This window comes from Platichthys flesus, chromosome 13, assembly GCF_949316205.1.
Source record: "Platichthys flesus chromosome 13, fPlaFle2.1, whole genome shotgun sequence".
Classification (NCBI taxonomy): domain Eukaryota; kingdom Metazoa; phylum Chordata; class Actinopteri; order Pleuronectiformes; family Pleuronectidae; genus Platichthys; species Platichthys flesus.
The window spans coordinates 10,695,090-10,717,525 of NC_084957.1; the positions used below are offsets into that span (position 1 = coordinate 10,695,090).

The 22,436-nt window shown below is 40.9% G+C and overlaps 2 protein-coding genes across 5 annotated transcripts; both read right to left on the reverse strand.

Annotated features, from left to right (window-relative positions):
• Positions 1–194: 194 nt before the first annotated feature.
• kansl1l (KAT8 regulatory NSL complex subunit 1-like) lies at positions 195–18,731 on the reverse strand. 4 transcript variants are annotated; one of them, XM_062402835.1, is made up of 16 exons: positions 18,527–18,731; positions 16,683–17,840; positions 12,204–12,348; positions 11,332–11,484; positions 10,217–10,320; positions 9,225–9,396; positions 7,684–7,855; positions 7,447–7,554; positions 5,375–5,521; positions 5,153–5,253; positions 4,467–4,579; positions 4,085–4,157; positions 3,886–3,998; positions 2,824–2,944; positions 1,021–1,251; positions 195–530 (listed from the first exon to the last, which is right to left on the reverse strand). In XM_062402835.1, exons 2-15 carry the CDS (start codon positions 17,768–17,770, stop codon positions 1,048–1,050), a joined length of 2,814 nt encoding a protein of 937 aa, XP_062258819.1. In that variant the 5' UTR covers positions 17,771–17,840; positions 18,527–18,731; the 3' UTR covers positions 195–530; positions 1,021–1,047. The 4 variants fall into 4 exon arrangements, with proteins under 4 accessions (XP_062258819.1, XP_062258816.1, XP_062258818.1 ...); XM_062402832.1 differs by having other exon boundaries at positions 12,204–12,351; XM_062402834.1 differs by having other exon boundaries at positions 7,684–7,852; positions 12,204–12,354.
• A 551-nt stretch (positions 18,732–19,282) lies between these two features.
• LOC133967082 (taste receptor type 2 member 8-like) lies at positions 19,283–19,951 on the reverse strand. Its single transcript, XM_062402297.1, has one exon. It carries the CDS (start codon positions 19,949–19,951, stop codon positions 19,283–19,285), a length of 669 nt encoding a protein of 222 aa, XP_062258281.1.
• Between the last annotated feature and the right edge of the window lie 2,485 nt (positions 19,952–22,436).

A 22,436-nucleotide genomic window follows, 5' to 3' on the forward strand; every position in this document is an offset into this window, starting at 1 on the left:
ATATCAGTATAAATATAATATAAAGGCAGGAAAAGTATGACATCCACTGTATTTAACTAAGTTTACTCATCTGTAAATTCCTTAAATATAATATGTCCTTGAAAAGAAGGATATAATTGATATCTCCCCACTTACCTGTTGCTTTGACATATATCCACAAATACCATGAAATCAAAAAGCTCACGTAACTCAGGTGAAGGTTGACATATGTATATATTTTATAAGTCTTTTTTATACAGACTTGTTAAGACAACAGTGAAAATAAATAGCAGGTGACAACTACAAACAGTACACAAACCTGAGACTACAGGGGAGTTGTGCTGGTATACATTTCTTTACATTAAAACCTGAAAGTGTAGCAGGAGCTACAGTTACAACTACACGTGTTACAATATTCATAAAATAAAAGCTTTTGCTTAAAAGTATTTATCAAATGACATCAGATCACTATACACATGAAATGTATTTAGTATCAAAAATCGAGGCTCCCAGGGCAAATTTTCTCCTTCCGTTCCCAGACGTGAGGCAATCTGGAGAGGAAATAATATAATTATTACTTAATTTACAATTATAACATATAAGTCATATAAGTAACTGTCAAAACATTCCTTATTATTAGAATCGTTTGACTGTGACCTGGATTTGATGCAAAGTACTTCAAAATGAGAAATACTCGTCTGTTAATATTTGACATGAAAACTATTTGGAAAGTGAAGCAAGTTTTCAGATAGCTGCAACAGTTTTTAAATAAAATTTTCATTTTTCTGACAACATTACAATCTCAGTGTTATTCAGTTACAATGGTCTTCTTCCCCTTTTCATTAATTGGCAAAAAGAGAGATTTTCCATTTAAAAAAAGGAGAAAGAAGAACAGAACACTAATTCTTCCTTTATTTCTGAGTAAATTAAGATCCAAAATTTAAAAGTATACTTTATGAATGAATAAATGTAAAAAATAAAACCAGGAATCCATTATTGAATAGATAATAAACACAACATTCACAATATTCCCTGACTTACAATAAAAAGGGTTAAGGCACTGCTCCCTCAGCTGCCTTGAGATGTAATGTTGGCGCTTTGTTCACCAGAGGGCAGTGTAGCACCTGAGGATTGTGCAGGGGAGAGCTGGGAGTTGGAGTTCTTCGATGCGGATCGATAACCAGAATCTGAGCACACTAAACTGTCAGAGAGGAGGGCTTCGTCCTCACCCTCGTCCAGAGGAAACACTCGTCGTTCCCACGGTGTCTGAGGCTGCCGGAGAACACAACAGAGTTTAGTTTGTATAGTGGGTAATGATTGCGATAGACACAGAGATGACAGTGTAACCCATTTATCTGATATATTATTTATGCCATGACCCCCTAAAATAATGCTCCGAATCATGACAATTGCTTTTCCCATATCCGTCCCTTCTCTGAATTTAGACCGTGCAGGGCTCAGAAGCCGGTTTTAAAATAAAAAAGCTAAGGTCGTGCTTCAATCAGGGTTTGTATGGGTGCATAAGTAGTGTAAGGCAGTGAAGGAGGAAATTGGTGGCGTGGAGAAGGTTGATTAGGACGGTCTGGTTTAGTATCGACTCACTCGTCCAATCAAAGCGAAAACTCTAGAGAGTATTGCAATCAGAGCAACGTCGATTCAAGAAAGGAGCGACGAGTATCTGTGTTGGCTCTTGAGAATCCTTCTAATCCTCATAACACACACAACACTCCTGGGAAGGACTACTGAATAGTCTTTAGTGCATTTTTATGTAACGTACTCTTTGTAATTCTGCTCACGCACAAATAACCCAATTTCATCCCGGACTGGAACGCTACATTAAATCTTTCAGATTGATGTGAGAAATAATTTTGTACAAGCAAATAAATACATCAGTCAGTTTATTTGGGATAAATGTTAAGCCACATTCTAAAACTAGAAGAGAAAAACGTTTCGAAAGGTCGAAATTCTGCGATCTAAAAAAAAAAATCCTGTGCATAGTCTGTCAACACGTCATGAACCTGAAATGTTATTGTATTTCAGCACAGAGCAAATAATATGTTTAGCAAGTGCCCCTGCCTCCTGGATCCCTACTCTTATTCAAAACATGGCTTTCGAAGTTCCAAGAACAGAGCTGCAGGAGAACCCTGCCAAAATCAATTTGTGGGTCAATCTCTGAAAAGTGGGTGTTGCAAACTCAACTCTGAAAATAACAGACTGCAACAGGAGTGCAGGCGTAGGTCTGCGGAATTTCAAAATAAAGGTTTGCCCTTTCAAATCTCAAGTTTGAACGTTTCAGAACTTCCCCAACGGAAACAGTGGCAACTTTAAGGTCTGAAAATGTTTTGGAGGAACACGATAATAAAAGAGTGTTGCAATTTTCAAGAAGAGAAACTCAAATACCCAAACAAATTTCAGCCTAATAAAACAAAACCTGTGAACATAGTCGTTATGTCCATTTCGCATTTTTATGCCCAATCTGGGTGTTTTTATAATTTTGATCGTGAAGGAAAGAATTGACAACTTAGATCTTTGACCCACTCTGACCCCAGACTCATTATTATTCAATTTGAGTCACATCTGAGAAAAACGTTCTTCCCTCCAGTGTAAAACCCATTTCAGAAACCACCAGCTGCTATCAGCGTTAAAACATCGACCAAACACAGATTATCTTGATCAAGGACCAAACTTAAGCAATTAAAGAAAGACAGAGAAATTGTAATTTAGAGCTTTTATGTTATAAATAACTAGTGAGTTCCTGCCTATGTCACCAGGATCCTAATCCTCCGATATTCAGATATTGGTTTGGTGGATCTGAGGTTTCAGCTGTGTTGCTTTTGATCTCACCAGCCACTCCTCCGAGCTCGGCTGTCCGTCTGTTTCCAGCTGAGCACCGCTCCACTCCGCGGAACTCTCCTCTCCTGATGTGAACACCCCGCCCCCACCGCCTGACAGCCTGCTGCCAGATCTGGAGTGAAAAAACAAGCATACCCCATGAAACTCTGCCAAGAGATCTCTCAGCATTCCACTTTCACACAGATTGTATTTACATGCACAGAGGTGAACACACTGACTCTCCAACAGCTGCATTGCAGAGTCAGCACAGTCTTTGTGAGCTCAGGATTCTAATCCAACTGTCACATGCTTCTCTTTGTTGTGATTTAAGTATTAAAGGCTGTGACAAACACTGCCTGTTGTTTCTGACATTTGAGAAAGTCTGATAAACTCTTCAGTCCTGATGAATGTGGTAGCGTTGCTTTCAGTGAGGTTTGGGCTGGAATTGAGAATGCTGAATTTTTAACTTGTGCTACCATGTCATCAAGTAGGTATAAGGATGTGGTGTTTTAGTTTAGTTTATGCACTGAAGTTTACATAGGGGAGGTTAGTATGGGCATAAACTGCATAAAAAAATTCCAAGACGATGAAGATTATTTCAAAGATATATTGTCATTTTGATCAAATCCCGGATTGTTTCCTTGACTAGAAAAGTACTCTTTCCATGTTTTCCAGGTTGTGTGGGAGCACTGATAAATATACCACATAAATAGAATAAAATAAAGAAATGTCTATAAATCAGACTTAATCAAACGTGACTTAAGAGATGACTTACTTTCTAAAGGTTTCAGTATTTCTGGCTGCTCTCAGGACCTTAACTCGATTTGGAGCACAAAAGCTAAAAGCTGCCTCACCACAGGGTTTCGTCCTGCACTGTGGAACAGCTAACTGATTTGTACCAGAAGGTTCATATACATCAAGCATGTGAGACATCTATGCTGGTGCAAGATTAGAAGTGCTTTAAAAACAAGTCAAGGAATCTAAAACAACAATATGGATACTGAACGATAGTAGGACTTTGTGTGTGTGTGTGTGTGTGTGTGTGTGTGTGTGTGTGTGTGTGTGTGTTTGTACCTTGTACGATGCCTGAAGCATTTTCTCATTCCCCACGAGGTCCAGCGCAGTTTCTCTTTCTTCTCCAAAGCCAGGTGCCTCTGAGCAAAGGCTCCATCGCTGAGCTCCTCCACCTGCACACAACACAAACGGATGAGGAGGATGTTTTTCAAAGAATTCAAATAAAGTGCTCATGTTTAAAAAAGGTATAAGACATCACCTGTTCTTCCTCACTGTCCTCCTTCCGCTCTGTCTCTTCCTCTCGCGGAGACTGACTGGACAGCAGCCGCCAACTGCACAAAGAAGGATAATGTCAATGGACAATGTCAAACTCCACTTTCTTTATCTGTCTTTCAAAGATCGAAAGCAGAAAGTTAACTGAAAACAATAATGTAACGAATCAGAGATAATCAACCTGTAATTTTGGCAAATAATTTGTTATCATTATTTATTAAAAAACGAAGTACATACAGTTAGTACATTTATTAAAGTGTTTAGGGTGGGTGAAAAAAAGTATTTCATGTACTTGGTTTTTAAGACGTAACACAAAAGTGACTTGAAGAATTTTATGGCAATCCTTTACGGGTGGGTTTGTTCCATACCGCGGTGTGAGGATGTGTTTGTACTGCAGCTTCTCCACTTTGGTCAGTGACATGGGGAGGACAATGTTGTTGATGTTGTAAACACTTTCTCCCTGATGTTTGCGAACAGAGCCCTGAAAGGAAACACATGCCGAGCTGAAGTAAGAACAACGTGACAGTTCACACCAATGATTCAGACACGTTCACACAGACCGACACAGTCCTCGCACATTTAACAGATGCAGGGATCAAGTGATGCATGTGGATCTGCGGTACACAGATTTGGTCTGGTGAGTGGGAATCATTTGAAGTAAATATAGGATTTAATTCAATATACAATTTCATTTCAAGTATAAAAATTCAAAAACATTTAACTTCTATCCAATATTTTTGACCTTGAATCATCTAGACCTGGTAGGTAATAATTTCATTGCTGTTTATTTGACTGTTAGCAGTACTAACATTTTTTTTTTTTAATCCTTGATTGATTTGGAAATTGATGGAAGTGGTGGGTTTTGGGCCAAGGAAGAAATAATGTAGAGATTTCTGTTGAGTGCTAATATCTATGAACAGGGTACATTTGGTGCAGATATGGAAAATGATCCGGATTCTGTATCAATAAAATTCCTTTCAACGTGTGAGTTATGATTGAGAAGCAAACAGTGAGTTAAGCTTCTGTGTACTAATGTAATCTGTAAATGATTTACTTGAGAGTCCTGCTTGCGTGGGAACTGTGTGTAGCTTTCTTCCAGCACTTCGTCTGAACTTCCCTCCGGCTCACACGACCGGTACAGGACATCTTTATAATCTGAGCACAAACACACACACGTCATTGATTTCAAAAAGATGTCACACAAACCGAGTGACGCCAAGTGTCACAGACTGATTTACTGTTTACTTGCGATGCATACACTGCATACGTCACACACCTTCCTCAAGCCTGTGGCTGTGTCCCCTCTTCCTCTCCTTCTGATTGGCTCTCCTGTGTTGACCCTGAGCAGAGCCTGTCATCCTGATAGGTGACAGACCCATAACTCTGCTTTTAAGATGTCTTGCATGCTGCTTGTATTTGTGACCTATGATGACACACACAAACAAAACTGAGTTCATACACTACAGGAATAAGCTTTCCCTTCAACCTCCCCTTCAGTTCGTCTGGGACTTTTCACTTTGGTTAAAGTGTACAAAAGCTCATCCTTAACCACTGGTCTCAGTGTTCTGGCCATTCCACCAGTAATTATTTACATGTGCTAAAAGTAGATTTGTTTAACCTCTTCTCCCATTTTCATTAATGAGACAAGTAACAGACAAATAAATCATAGAAATGTACACAAAGAACTCCAGAAGAATTCATAAGGAGAAAAGAAGGAAGGAAGAGGTAAGGAAGAAAGCAATTTATGGACTATTGTTTAAATCATTATCATTAAGAACATTCTGGGTCCAACATGGTCCACAAATGCTCTCTCCTCATTAGGAACAACTGAAAAAAGCTCAGAAAAAAAACTGCTTCCTTATTCTCCTATAAATCTAGTTCAATCATTATTCTCCAAGTCAGCCATGTTTCTATCTCCTGCTTGTTTTGACTAGTTAACTCATTCTTTATTAACAATGACCAGAAAGGATAACAGGGTTGATGCTACATGTCAGGGGATAAAATGAGGAGACACACTGTCTTCTCCTCCTCGCGACAAGGGAGAATAAGATCATTCAAGCTGACAGGAAATCGACAGGGTGATGGGTGAGTGATGTGTTCATCCATTCTCCATCTCCCTCCTTTGTGTGTCCACCTTTAGAAACTCTGAGTTCAGGTAAATCATTCTGTGTCTATTTTTAGATCGGTAGTTAACCGAAAATGAAAAAAAGTGACATCTTTGTAAGGTTTAGTCAACCCTGCTTGGCTACACCTTACTGCTTGGGGAGATCTTACAATCAACCAGTCAATGGTTCCTGTGGAACATTGATCTCCATTTTGGATGACCACAAAAGCCACTGAAATAATAGCTGCCATAGGTGAGTAAATACAAAGGCAAAAAATCATTAATTACACAAATGTATTCAGACACAATTTCAAAATCAATGAAATGCTGAATGATTTCATGTCCATCTACTGTTCACCTCGAAGCCTCATTCAAACACAGGGGGATATCTGACATGCTAGCAACCAATTACACTGGTCCACAGGGAGAAAACAAGCAGACATAGTGGGAGGCTTTACAGCAGCATCATTTTCCAGAGTGTCTCTTTACTGAACACAAGCAATGAGATCATTATCCTTACAGTTTATAATGATATTATATGTGTTTAAAATTAACCAATATAATAGAATATAAGATAAGATAATATTATATTATATTCCCAATTTATATTATACTTTTTTGTGAACTCGCTCAAATCAATATCCTTGTTTTGTATAAATTTCCAGTTATTACAGAATTATATTTTCTTGTATAATATTAATCATACCAACAACAGTCATAATTGTGTATTTTATGATGTTTAAAAAAGATAGTGCCGATAAACTTTATATAATACTGGAAACTAAAATAACTAAATAATGTGTGTGTACATACACTTACACATGTACAGCCTATCATACAAGTTTACATGTTCATCTGCCTCACAAAAAAAACAAACAAAAGCAAACAGCTCTTACAAAGACAATAAAGGCTTTCTGATTTCTATGTCTCCATCTGTTAGTTGAATAAAGGCAACAAAACAGCAGGTCCAGTCTTTCAAAAAGCAAACCTGCCTTCCTGTTCTCTTGCTTATTGGTTGTCTATGACATCAGCACAGCAGGTTACAGTCGGGCTCTAACCCCGCTCACAGGCAACATCTTAACATACTGCTTCGATGACATGCTGCGTGTTTTCTACTGTGTTGGTGAAAATGGACCAAACCTCACAAAGTGGAGCAAAACAGAAGAAGACAGGAGCAGACGGGATGTGAGAGCACACAGATAAAGAGGATCTGTAATCAGTTCTTGTAAAGGGCAGGATCTTACTTTCGTGCAGTGGCGTGGAGGTGCGTCTCTTGAAGTGTACTGGAGTGGGCGACTGGGACCATTCTTCTCGAGCAAGGGCTCTCTGTGGGGGGTGGGCCTGAGGAGTGCCTGAGAGTAAAATTGTAAAAAAATTCAAAGAAGAATTTGTGAAATACAAATGCAATCAAGGACGAAACATTTGATACAAAATTGTGGCCATTAAACCTCCTCACTATGCCATGTTAAGGTTTCTCCTACCAAATGAAAGAGACATCGCACAGTGAGGTCTGGAGCTCTTTCTCCTGGAGGTCAGGGCCGAGCTGCAGGAGCTGCAGCCGGCATCAGAACTCAGGACAGCGGGTGAGGAGCAGCACGAATAGGAAGATGAAGAGAGTGAAGAGCTGAGTGTGGACATGGACTTCCACGGCTTCTGGAGCACAAGAGAAAAGAAAACAAGAGAAAGAGAAAAATATTCATCAGAAGGTTTTTCAGGAAGGTCTCAGTTTGAGCACTTTCTTTGACATCTGGCAATAATATGGTGGTTTGGTGCCGTTAATTATAGCAGCTGTAATGGCTCTAGGATTTTTTAAACAGTCTGAAATAATAGTGTTCAGCCAGATTTTGTATTTCAATAGTCTATATTTATATTTCACATGCAATAAGGATTATATCTTAGGATTCTATCACAGGCCCAATAGACTTGTGTTCTGTTGTGTCAGACTGATCAACAGTCCTCTTGAAATAGCTCAATCTCAAAGATGAGCCAGTAAAGGAAATTTCGTACTCGTTCACTGTGAGTTGTTTACAAAGAACAGCAACTTGGGTTTACACTCAGTCATTTGATCCACCAACGTATTGTTCGGTGCAGCTTTAAATAAAGACGCCACTAAAAATAAACTGAATCAGATTGCCTATCTACTGGCAGAAAGAACATAGCATTATGCATATACCCCCTGGAGCTTAATAAAGGCTGGAGCTTTCGACTAATACCACAGATTAGATTTGTTTATTTGAAGCAAATCCATCAGATTCTAGTGTTTGATTAAAAGCCGGTGTGGGGCTTTAAACATTCAGTCCTATTTAATTTGAGGGGCTTCTTAAGCGATATGGCACCCCTCACTGAAACAGGGCCAAGAGCAACTGCTTTGAAGACACATTTAACATGTATAAGTGAGTAATTTGTATTAGATCAATCGCGAATATAACCTTTATATAATGTGATGTGTTCATCAGCTTTCCAACCTTTACTGTGAAACCCTGTGGTTGCGTAGAGTTGGCTGGTGGTAAAATAATAGAGCATAGTGATTAGCACTTGTCCTCAGGATAGAGAGAATTGTGCAGGGATACAAGAAGCACTAATGAATATAAACAGTAGCGTATCCATGACGAAATTGATTTGTATGAGCAGCACAGAGCAGGATTAAGCTAAGAATAGTTACACAGTGAGAAGATGTAAGGGCCATGGGGATGGGCTTCTCAAGTCTTAACATAAGCTGCTTCAGACACGCGCTGAACTCCGCAGCTCCTCCGAACTTTCTCTGGAGGACGTGCATGTGTGAAGGAAAATTTCAGACTTTCTTCGCCTGGCCTCCTACCATAATGTCTGTAGATATCCAGGGGAAGTCGATGTGAGAACACAGCAGGGGTTTCCCCCGCTGGATTCAGATGTCATATCATTCAGATGTGTGTATGTGCACTTGAGATATTCCAGATGTCATAGAGAATGTGCTTGTGTGGTTCGACGCTAAGTTGTTAGTAAATATTCAGATGGGCGGGCTGGGTAATGCACCCGGGCCTACCTGTGAACTGCTGGAGTTGTGTGTGTTGATGGTGAACAGTTTGGGCTTGTGGTATGAGACCAAAGGCCGGGTTCGGGCACAGACCCACGCATCAGCCTTGTGCCGCCTTGTGGTCGCCAGTCTCTGTCTCTTAGAGCCGCCAGGCAGAAAAGCATCATCTTCTCTCTGACCACTGAAGGGAAGAGATCACATGAGGCCGTGTAAATGTCAGGGATGTGATTCATGATCAGATCACAGGCAATAAAAGGGTAAGATTCTGAAGGTCTTGCGTCTCTCAGACGCTGTTCACAAACGACGAGCTGAAACAAATAACTTGCTTAAAAAAACCTTTTTCCTGTCGATGCATTAACACGCAGAGCGTCTTCTCTTTACTACACTGCTTCTATCTCCAGAGGCAGGCAGAGAGTTAAAAAGGCAGCAGGAAGAGAGAACATGAAGGGATGATTCAAGTCAGGCCAGATGGGAGCCGACTGTTTCACTGGGTTACACTACAAACAGGGAGCATGGGCTCAGCCATGATAATATATTCTACAGCCAAGGCTAAAAACAGAGAGTGGATACAACCGATAAGACAAACTATTATTTAGTATTGTTAGCTTGTCTGATGGAAATTTGGGGCATGTCTGATCAAATCTAGTATGAGTCTAGGATTCCTACGATGAACCAGAATTGTACTCTGCACATACTTCTGCCAAATCCCAGTAATCCCCTAATTTCAATCTGCACCCAAGTGCACACATTTATTAATCTCTGTAAATACATTCTGCATATGAACATTCATTGGATGGTGGATTTTTAAACCATCCTTCTACCCAGTTTCATGATTATCTGACCAATAGTTTTTTAATAATCTGTTAACAAACAATCTAACCAAAAAACAAACACACATTGTCTCCGAACAACATAATGAACGCATCCTTTAACCCCCAACTCATGAGCATCACAGATTATGTTGATATATGTGCAACACTCTCGCTGTGTGTGTTCTCCACCTGGTGAAGGATCTCTTGTCTTTACAGGTCGGTGCTTGTTTCGAGAGCGGTGAAAAGCTGAGAGGAGGCATCAGACTTCTGACGATCTGGCTGAGCTGGGCGCTCTGTAATGAGAGACGTCACCAACATAAATACATTTCACAAGAGACGAATTGACAGTCCGTCGTCTCAACAGAAAGAGAAGTGACAGCGTGTGATGGAGTCACCAACACACTGTTCTCTCAGTTCTCTAATGTCCTTTGCTTTGAAGTGATTATCGAATGATCAGAGAGAGACATGTGCTGTGTGAGGTATTTTGGATTTCCATAGAAAATGCTGTTATTCATGCTACCAAAGAAAACACACAGATTAAAGAATCCTGGTTGTTTTGAACCTCAGAAGCCTCTTTTTTCATCATTCGTTACATATTAATGAATATTTATAATTTACATTCCTTTCAAATGTCTCACTGCAGAGCTTGAAGTGGCGTACATCTGCTGTTGAACACATTGTTTAATACTTTATCATATTTTACATGGCACTTTTGAAGGATAGATATATGCAAACAAATATATGCTCTTAACCATACATAACCACAATACATTCTTAACCATCTAAATACCATTCTTTCTCTATCTTGGCCCCAAGGATGCACAGTTTGGGTTGTATTCAGCAAACTAAACGGTTGCATGGTTATTTAAAACTTAAGTATCCTCAGATCACCTCTTACTGTGAAACAAAAAGTTATTTTTACCTCCTGCAGTTTTTAAAACAAATTTCTCTGAAATGATTAAACGCCTGAGGGTGAGTGGAACAGTCTTTACAGGTGGAAGGATGATTGGAAATGTTCTCTTGATTTAAGTGACAATAGACTTCATGAAGCAGTAGGAATTCATGCATCCCATTTCCAGTTTGTAATTTAGCACAAAAACACACAGGTCAAACAGGATAACCTTAATTAATAAGTTTAATATTTCTCTCACAGAGATAGGTATGACAAAAGAGTACGTTAAAAAAGTTGATGTCCTTACAAAGTGTCGAAGAATAATTGGATTATTAATCCTCTTGACTCCAGACACACTCACCATTACAGGGGTGTGTGTTTGTGTGTGTGTGTGCTAGCTCATCTCACCTACCTGCCTCTCTATGCTGTGCAGAAGGTGTGTGGGGCTGCAAGTTTCAGTGTCAGCATCTGACGCTGTGCAGCATAACCCTTTCACTTCCTTTAGAAGGGTCTTCTGAATCTGCCTGTCGGTCAGCGGCTGGGACGCTGCGAGCACCACACCCCCCTAAGAGCCACAGAAAAACACGGATGTTCCACTATTGAATTTATAATCCTTTTTAAGAATGACCATCATGAGTGAAAAAACAAAGATCTAATCTATTGATACATATATAATATGTCCATATACATGTAGCTTTTCAGAACCAAAGGTTTTGTTTGGATGGAGATAAAAATATAAAGGTCGTCGATAAAGGCGCTCAACCAATTGTGATGGGTCAGTCTCAGTTGTCAATCGTGCAGTTCATCCAACATCACATCAGCAATTTAAAACCAAAGGAAGATGAAAATTTGGAAAATACATGTTTGATAAGAACTACTTCAAATGACACAACCATCTCTGAGAAAAAAATTACTGTGTAGTTTTGATTTTGGTTCATGTCCCCTCCACTAACATGGAGGACGTGGGGTTTATGACCTATAATGTAGACAGCCACAATTGGGCGATTTGAGGCCTTTCGCCCTCGTTTTTGGGGAGCTGCCATTTTTTGTCTATTTTTACATACATTCTACAGTTTGTTCCATAATCTCTCTGTCCCCTAGTGGTTAATAACTGCACAGTAAAATGTGAAGGTGAGAAAACCTAGATCACCAAGACTTAGCCTGATACAATAAGACACCAAAGTTGTCTAGATACAATAAGTTGATGATATCTTTATATCTGCCAGATGTTACATTATGTCAACTGCCCTTGACTGAGGTGGAGACAGAGGAGTATTGTTTTACTTTGGACGAGCGGATATGCTTGTGGAGCTCCACCAGTTGCTGTATCCTCCCCTCCAGCTCGGACAGACGCAGCTGCAGCCAGCTCCATCTGCTGCCCAGCTCCACTCTCTCTTCCAGCCATCGCCTCGCACATCTGCTGCTGCTGCTGCTGCTGCCAGGAGGGGTGGAGTGGCAGATGAGAGAGAGAGAGAGAGAGAACATTTACACCCATGTTATAGTATTACGATATATTTTATTCCCTTTCATCAGAGGCTTCAGACTATGATCCAACCTCACAAGAAGTGAATGTCCTTGTAACACTTTGGAATTTGGTTATAAAGGCAGCAACAATTTAAGGATATTAAATGTGGGTCATAAAAACCCCAAATACATCTGCTGAAATCCAACCACAGGAAGTGTGTGAGGAGGTTAGCATATGAGTATCCCTACCAGGAACATGTGTGTCACCAGAGAGTGAGACTGAGCGACACAAAGAGAGTAAAGACAGAGCAAACAGTTTGACACATCTGTGCTGCTGCACAGTCAACATACCACCTTTTTACACAGCCCTGTTGCAGTTTAGAGCTTAAATTGTTTAGCATCCTAACACCGTTTGGAGGGAGGGCTGCATTTTTGCTGAAGCACAAAAGCTTATCTATCCCACAGAATAGAACATTGTTGATTTGTGTGGTGTGTGTCTATAGTGTGTTTCCATGGCACTAGACTGTTCAGTTAACATTTATCCTGTGTGTGTGTGTGTGTGTGTGTGTGTGTGTGTGTGTGTGTGTGTGTGTGTGTGTGTGTGTCTGTGTGTGTGTGTGTGTGTGTGTGTGTGTGTATGTGTGTCTGTGTGTGTGTGTGTGTGTGTGTGTGAGTGTGTGTGTGTAATAGTTACAGTGGGCCAATAGTTGCTATGGCACTGCTCTTGGACCTTGGCTCAGAAAGGGAGTGACTCCCCCCACTTTAAACACTCGGATGCAGGACAGAGAAAGGTTAGGCCGGGCAGGAAGCAGATACTGGCAGAATACTTCACGATAATATTTAGTATTACAAGGTAACTAAACTAATATTAGCCTGAAAGTAAATGACGTTTTGTTTTTCCAAGCCTAGTTTGGTGTTGATCTGGAGGAGAATGAATAACAAGGTATACACAGTAAATGGTAACCAACTGGCTCTAAATTGAGTTTAATCTCTTTTTGATTTAGAGGGTAAAGCCAGGTTTTTTAAACATGGCCAAAAAGACAATTGACTCCTTTCTGATTGCCAGTAAAGGACTTTGCCTGAGGCAAAAGTTTGCTGTCTCACCATCTCTACAAGTTCAACCTGGTGTCACATTTCCATCACTGATTATCAGAGTTGGGTCCAATAAAAACTTGACCCAGGAGTGAATGCGGATTGCATCCATTTGTCATTGCGGACAAAAATCTGATGGTTGTGGGTGTTAGTTGGTTTTTCGACCAGTGGAAAGGGTCACTCCACACAAGCTGATACCCTTCGCTAAGCAGTAGGCGATGTCTTTCCTCCATAGACAATGACCAGACCTGGCTGCCCTGCGGCTCTTTCCAACTCTATAATGAGAAAATTCCAGGAATATTTGCCGAGCATTACGCGAATCAGGAGGAGGAGAGGAGAGGAGAGGAGAGTAGAGGAGAGGAGAGTAGAGGAGAGGAGAGGAGAGGAGAGGAGAGGAGAGGAGAGGAGAGGAGAGGAGAGGAGAGGAGAGGAGAGTAGAGAAGAGGAGAGGAGAGGAGAGGAGAGGAGAGGAGAGGAGAGGAGAGGAGAGGAGAGGAGAGGAGAGGAGAGGAGAGGTTGGCTTCCACCTGACAGTGTGCAAGTTCACAAGTACCCTGTCTCTTACACTATTTATCGTGAAGTTATTGACACATACGAATGAAGTGTGAGGTCTAGCAACCCACTGGCCTCCCTCCACAGTGAGAAAAAATGAGTTGGCGCTGCCACAACTTGGTGGAATCCAAGGCCAGCCCCAGCAAGTAGTTCTTTAGGCTTATGAATTCCCCTCTTTGAACACGGGCTCTTGGCTTGTGTAGCTGCATTAGGGTTTTAGGGTGTGTCAGTTAAACTTTCCAGTATTTAGCCTTTCAAAAGACTCCCATGCAGTATATTTAAACAGACTGGAAACAGAAAATGAGCAACAGCTGTAGGTGTGAAGGACCTGCTGTCAGTGCATAAAAAAGAGCGACGTGGACACATGGTTTCAAACTGAAATCCAAACACTGTCTGTGTGTTACAAGTTCATAAAGGTCAACCGTTTCCACATTTTCTAGAGGAGGACAACGACCCGATCCTTCTCCAGCATGGCAATATCCTCAAGGAGGCGGAACCTGCCACAAAAACTCCCCAGGGGGAGATTTACTGACGAAGCACAGAGCATTGTTCCGTGAAGGAAGAGAACGCTCGGACAAAAGGCAAGCTGACACCTCCTAAACGACTTATGCTGGCCAAATAAAAAGGCACTCATAAAAAACTCCACTTTGTCCCATGTTTTCACATAAGCAGACTTAAACTTTACCTTTTTATCACACTGATTCAGAAAATCGCAGACACCTTGAAGAACTATACAGAACTAAATGCCACTGCATCTAAACCAGACCTGGCTTAAGTCCTAAATGAAAGGTAAAAGTGGCCAGAAGTCAAAACCACTGTGATAATGGGTTGAAAGCTTTTTTACAATGACCCATCAGGAACAGGATGTAACCCCACTTCTGGGAAAAGTAATAACACATTGACATCTCCACTTCATGTTGACCAGGAAGCGCATTGACCTGGTAACACAATGACGCAAGACAGAACTTAGCACACCATCCGCACAATTTAAGGAATTGCAAAAACATCTATCTGCAAAAGCTGTGACACACAAAAAACAAGGGACAAACTTTAGTCTGCATTTAAAGATAAAGGAAATGACAGCTCCTCAAAAGCAAAATCAACTGGATTGCCCCCTGAAGTATAGGTCATTAGCCCAGCTTCCTTCATGTCGGTGGATATTGACCAAATAAACGTTAAATATTACATTGATGTTAGTTCAAAAGCAAATTTGTACATTCAATTTGGTTTTAATTAGTTATTTGATGCTATAAAAATGGGTTTGAAACATCACGATTGAAAGCTGAGACCGTCTCACTATTGGTCGAATCGGTAGGCTCTTAAAGGTATAGCTCTGTTATTTTTTTACTTCTAAAGAAGGGGTTCCAATACAGTTTACCCCTGAAAGTGTTTTATGAACTCAAACTCTCCACACCTCCATCGGCATCAGATTTTCGGAGAACTATCCCTTAAATGCCACGGATGCAAAAAATCATTACTGACCAGATTTTTTATGTCAAGTGCCCAAAATGGCAGAACCCATATCCTTGATATTACGGCTTCACTTTTGAGGATGTGGTCATCCATCTCTCTGTACAGTCTATGGGACAAGCCCAAGAAGCATCATACAGGGGTTTTAAATATGAGAAAGGTATTTTTCACTATAAAGAGGAAGAGCTGAGGCATTATGGCACAGAGTGGCTGGCACGGTGCAGGGATGCTGGCATGTCTGCGTTGATTTCCTGCCCTGCGGATTAGGAGGGTTGGCTTATTGCAGAATTCGCTACAACTGCAGCATAAAGAGAGAAATGTGTGTGCATGGCTAAAAACGACATCATAACACCAGGAGGACAAAACTTGTGCCAACCACACTGTAAACTTTGCTCGTGGCCAAGACAAATATCTGTCCAACACTTCAAAATAACAGTGGACCTCATTCGGTGAACAGCTGACTTTCCAAAACTTATGCTGTCATCCGGAAATAAGTCTTTATTTTGTCATCCCTGACATTTGTGATTAATCACATGTGATCGGAATTGACTATTATAATCATAATTTAAAACGGATGTGGCTAAATATGCTCGTCCACCCAAGGTTACAACATTTTTGAGCTGTTTTTAATCTTGTTTACAGTGCCTTCATTGTCCTGAACTGAAAGGTTGCCTAGTAGGAGAGTCTGCGGCTGTTTGTTGTCCACTTGTCTTGAGTTAAATCGAGGCCAATGACTCCAGCCTGAACCACAGCTGGGTCAGGAAAGACATTACTGGAACAGAACAACAGATCTCCTGGAAGCGTGACAACAGTCCAGACGCCTCTGAGCTGGTTTTGTTATCTTCACAAAAGCAGGAGCTGTGAGTAACTTTACACCTGACAATGTGTGGAATGATGATTCGCATCAATTCAATGTGCAAATCTTGCAGTTCAGGGGGTTTCTACAGTCTCTCCTTTGTAGCTTGATTCTCAAGCATTTATCTGTGATAACCAGATGTGATGGCCACATACACACTGTGGCTCCATATGAGACACACCGGTAAAAGTAAAATAACACTACAGTTGCCACTATCTGCCACCCTTGCATTGCGAAGAGAAATAAGCATCATCTCTATAAAAGCCATCTTAAGGGATTTAATATGTCTTATCATACAATTTAAGTTACTTCTACTTGTTGATACTCACACACGTGATGATGTGGTTTTGAGACTCTTCTCCTCCTCCACCTCATCGTCTGAGCTGCTGCTGGCTGTGGCCTCAGAGTCCAAAGCCTCCTGCAGGCCTCTCAACACCGCCTGGCTGGAGCGGCTCAACTCCCTGTGCTCTGTGAAGGAAGATGAGGCTGTGGACGACTCTAGTGAAGACAGAAAGGGTTTGCCACCCGATGGTGGAGGTACTATACCAAGATGGCTTGAGTCCTGGCTCTCATTGAGTACATCCCCAAGATGAATGTGCTGTTTCAGCCCCTCAAGCTGCTGGTTGCAGTGTCGCAAAGCGTGCTCTCCGAGTAGGGCTTGCAGTCTCTTCTTTAGCCTGCAAGCTTGGCCTTGCAACTCTTCCTGCCTAGAGAGCTGCTCCTTCATGGCCTCCTTCAGCACAGCTCTTGGCACCAGCTGGTCAAAGTTCAAGCTGCCACTGCAAGACTGCTCTGAAGCTAGAGGAGCACAGTCCACTCTGGCTACTCTCTCCTGTGTCAGTGTCGGTGGGGGTGGAAAAAAGGGAGCCCAGTCCTGAGACTTAATCTCCCCAAAGAAATCTGATTGAGAAACACTAGTCAGTGTGAAAGGGGAGCGGTGCACATCACCACCATCTGGCCCACATTCATGAGCAGCACCGCGGCCATGCAGCAAACAAGCCTCTTGGCTATTGTGCTCAGGGACAGGGCCTAAAAACATGTCCGGTACACCTGGTAGGACCGAGACCACCTGATGAGCACCTCTCAGATCTTCATTAAAGGAGAGGAATCCGAGGAGAGAAGCAGGGCTGGAGAGAACCACCGACTCACGCTGGCTGGCAGACGCCTCCAGACATGGAGGGAGCAGAGGGTTGGCAAGGACCTTCAGGGGTCTCGCTGGCAGGCAGGGGTCCAGAGAAGGACAGAAGGAGAGGTTCAGCCACATCTGGGGGTCACAGTCCTCTGTCAGCCTCATGTGAGGATCCAGCTCAGTCCTGTGCACGGCTCTCCCATTGGACTCCCCTCTGACAGAGGACAGAGGTGAGGACAGGTGGATGCCGTGGCCATCTTTCAGGATTTTGGTCAGGGCTGGGGCCATATTGCTTTCTGAACCCCTGAGGCTTTAGGCAGCCGTGAGGGAAGACTTCCCAGAGTGCATCTTAAATGATCTGACGGTTAGAGACACATTTAAGACCGTAAAAAAAATGCCAAATAAGCTATAAAATATCTTGAAAGAACAGTTCAACATAGAAAATACGTTTTGAGTGAAAATACTGTGACTGTAACAATGACATCAGTGTCTGGTTAATGTCTGAGAATCTCATGGGAAAGATTGAATTCATAGACAGGAAAACAATAACAACAGACACACCAGCTGTTGCTCAAAAGCACAACATGTTCACATCATATATTTATTTACGCTGTGTATATCAGTTTAATTCCATTTATATTTTTCTATATTTCTTTTATATTTCTACTTATTACTGCTGATGTCATGTTGTCCATCTTTATAAACAGTTTATGGTTAAACTTTTTGGTGATGACAGGCAAACATTCCTCGAAATGTTCTTTACTATACGAGTATTTTTGTGGTGACACTGGAAAGAAAAGACGTTGGAGAGACCAACTGACAAGACTGTTTACATCCAAACGGTAGAATATATGTGATATATAACAACAAGGCAACAGGTCGACACCAAACGTTGAGAAAACAGTGCGGGAGGATCCGGGTAACAACGGGGTAAACGCGCCGTGTGGTCGTGAGTTTATGTAGAATCAGATAAACACTGAATAAACCGTGCGAGTGGCTGGAAGCGGACGTTGACGTCAACTCTCCCGGGTTGTGATCACTCACCTGGAGCAGGAGGAGAACCGTTGACTCCATCATCTCCTATTCCTGAAGGATCTACGCCTGAATATTTTTACGTCTTCTTCCCTTTTTCTCCTTGTTCGCTCTTCATGGTTTCACCGAAGCAGCTTGTAGAAACATATCAGAGGGAAACCTAGAGTTGTTGTGCGGTGAAATCATATCATCCACTGCTCTGTGTACAGTGTGTGTGTCTGTGTGTGTGTCTGTGTGAGCCAGACATCAGAAGAGAGGGGGCTGGACCGGACTCATGGTGCCTTCACGGCCTACACAGAAGCTCAGACCGCAGAGCACTCGGAGGGGAAAATCCCAGTCAAATTTCAAGAAATTACAGTTTTGTTTGTACCTGAAAAAGCTAATTTGACTCCGGACAAGTTGACATTCATACGTATGTTCTTACCAAGCAACAAATAACAGAGACTTCAATTCAGTATTATGGTACAATATGTTATTTGTATTAAAGTCTGACCCACAACAACAAGAACAAGTATCCCACAGCTACAAAACAAACAGAAAAAGTATTATACCACAAATATTTTTCATAATTGTGAAGAATCCTGATCACAAGACAATTGTTGCTTAAGTGCATCAGATAAAATAAGATGAAACAAGATGAGAATAAACAAGATAAAATGAGATTAGATCAAATAAAATGAGATTTAACAAGATATGATTAAATACAAACCCAGAATTCCTTAATTCTTATCTTACATTTGGACAACAACAGTTCAGAGTATCGGCTATTTAACCCGATGTCAGCTGGCTATCACTTGTTACCACTCCAACATTACACAGTGCTTTGAGTGCCGTCCATGTTCTGGCTGCCCTTTGCCTGAATACAGTCTGACCGATCCCAAGGTTGACCGTGGTGCCTGATATGAACAGAGAGGCGACAGTAAAAAGGGCCCAGTAACCTAAGAAAAAGTTTGGCAAGTAGAAATTACTCAATGAGCTTGAGAGGTAGTAGGTGGCATAGAGGAAGTACATGGCTCCTTGGCAGGCGCCAGTGATGGCCACTCTCATATGTCTTTGATTCCTCGGCGCGTTGAAGCTGCTGCCGCTCAGGGCCACATTTCTCATGTGTCTGTAGAGGTAGAGGATCGTTGAGAAGCTAGAAACGCTTGTGACACACAGACACACCAGGATGTAAGCTATGAAGATGTAAAACATAAAAAAGTTCAACAGGTCCGGGTAATTGCTATATTCTGTCCTTGTGCAGTTAGAGTATGTATAGCACACGGAAAATTGATGTAACACATTAAAAACGGAGTTGAGCAGAAGAACCATCTGGTCGAAAAGAAAGGCCCAGATCATGACAGACTTTATGTTCCTCTTTACCCAGATCCAAAGAGCTCGCCTTGCAGGGACAATCTGGACATAGTAGTAGAAGTTTAGCCGAGCGTAACACGTCATGCTGTTGTACATAAAGTACATCACCATCACCCATGACACGGCAAACAATTTTAAGTCTTTTTGGTCCTCGTATTTAAAATATAAGAAAGGCAAAAAGACACAATAAAGTATTGAGCAACTGACAATACATTCCAGAATGGTCTTCAACGGCTGCTTGAGTTTCTGTCGGCCGTGCGACAGGGAGATCAAACAACAAGCATAGAAGATGTTCGCAGTGAGGCTGAAGAAGATGAGAGGAGCATTGATCAGTAAAAAAGCCTGAGGACTGAGATCGAGCAGTTGATGATCCATCGGTGGTTAAGAAAAGTCCGACGTATGAAATGTTCCTCTCTGAGTGTGCCTGCTTTATGGTCTCTTCTACACCAGTCTTTTAAAAGGGAAACTAATGTAAATTGACCATAACAGTCATACATCATGTAAACAACCAGACCCAATGTGGCATAGCATGTAAATACAAACTGTAACCTCTGAAGACTGAAAACCAGGAGAGAGCGCTTTACTCAAAACTTGATGCATCTGTAAAGCTCGCGAATAAGCACGTTGTACTTTCTTTGTTTGATCCATTTTCATTCACACACATCGATTTCTGTCATGCACCCTGAAAATAAATCCTAGAGATTGTTTTGTAGTACTTTTGACATTAGTTTTGTCACTGTTTTTTGTTTTTGAGGACATCTGACAGACTGTAAAGACATACAAAACTTATCAAGGGTAGCGGGGGGTGGGGGGGGGTGGAGCTTATCCCAGCAATTGTGAGCCATAAGTTACCTTATAAATGTTTTTTTATTAACCCACAGGAAGTCAACTTGATTGGAGCAACCACACAAAAGGCATCAAAGTTTCAAGCCGGCCAGAACTTTCAGTTAACAGATACATACATTGACTTTCCTGATATCTAGCTGTGAGTAATCATTTATCTTTACCTCCCTGAATATGTAGCTTGGACGCCTTATTCAGCTAATAATAGCGCTGCCTCTCTGGGCTCAAGACTTCAGTAGTTTCACAAAGTGACAATAAAGCCACAATTACGTTGAAGAAATATCTATAGTAGGTAATAATAAACCATTTTAAATCTGACCTAGTATTTTACCAAAAATTATATTATTGAGGAAGATAAGTTTATTGTTTTTATATCAATCATTTTGATTTTAAATTATTTAACAATATAAATTCAAGCTCTTACAGTTGCAACTTAAACTGTGTCAACAACAGAGTCAAAATTGTAAATGATTCAAAAGACTTTCAAAGATAATTTCATTAGAGACAAAAAGCTCTGCTATATTTTTTATTTAAATAAGCCCGTCTGACTTAAATGCCAGAGTCAACAGATCATGAAAACACATATGATAAAAAATACATAAAAATAGCACTTCGTCAGATATATCTAATTATTATACACCTTTACATTCAAACACTTAAAAACATTCTGGTATACAGTTCATTATTCCTCTCAGACACACAATCATCAATACTTAGAGGACATACACGAGCACACAAACACACACACACACACACACACACGCATTTAAAGCAACATTTCCCCTCCAGTCAGTGTGTATGAATGAGATGTTCACCAGCTACATATTCAGGATATCAACATACAGGGAATAAATAAACATGATTATCAGATCAGGAAGTCTTTCCTCACGTTACGCTGGTGTAAAAATGAACTCACAACCTTCAGTGGTTTGTTATTATCATGTTCCATCAATATGAAGAAACGGATAATTTCCATACGACAGCAGTGGCACGCACATATTCATATTTCATCACTTTAAGGACCATACATCATCAATGTTACTTTTGCATGTTATGGTCTATTTGGGACATATCACATATAGTTTAAAACACTTCTGTTTTGAATAGAATATATATTTGTTTCTCCAGATTCCTCACAAACATATTTTTGTGCACAGTTGATAAACAAAGTTACATTTCTTCTTTTACTTTCAATTGTGCATTTATGCATTTTGTATAGGTCTGCTAATTCATTTTTCTTGACGCCTGTGTGTGTGAGAGTCCTCTTCAGTCCAACTGACAAACATCTGAAGAGAGGGGGCTGGACCGGACTCATGGTTCCTTCACGGCCTCCACAGAAGCTCAGACCTCAGAGCACTTGGAGGGGGACAAATCCCACCTTCACACCGCCTACTTTCAAATTGCAGGAAAATACGGTTTTGTTTGTACCTGAAAAAGCAAAATTGACTCCGGATAAGTTGACATTTATACATATTGTGATTGTTTTTACCAAGCATCAAATTACAGACACTTCAATTGCAGTATTATGGTATAATATGTTATTTTTTATAGAAGTCTGAACCACAACAACAACAACAAATATCCCACAGCTACAAAAAAACATACAAGTAATATACCACAAATATTTGTCATAGTTGTGAAGAATCATGATCACAAGCCAATTGTTTCTTAAGTTCATCAGATAAAATAAGATGAAACAAGATGAGAATAAACAAGATAAAATGAG

What these genes read in the sequence shown, in the direction of transcription:
- LOC133967082 (XM_062402297.1), bottom strand. Translation starts at nt 19,951, where the DNA reads ATGACGTGTTACGCTCGGCTAAACTTCTACTACTATGTCCAGATTGTC.
- kansl1l (XM_062402831.1), bottom strand. Translation starts at nt 17,770, where the DNA reads ATGGCCCCAGCCCTGACCAAAATCCTGAAAGATGGCCACGGCATCCAC. An exon ending in CAGCCACAGGCTTGAGGAAG is followed by an intron (nt 5,254 to 5,374) that starts GTGTGTGACGTA and finishes GTTTGTGCTCAG; the next exon opens with ATTATAAAGATGTCCTGTAC. An exon ending in AGGACAGTGAGGAAGAACAG is followed by an intron (nt 3,999 to 4,084) that starts GTGATGTCTTAT and finishes TGTTGTGTGCAG; the next exon opens with GTGGAGGAGCTCAGCGATGG.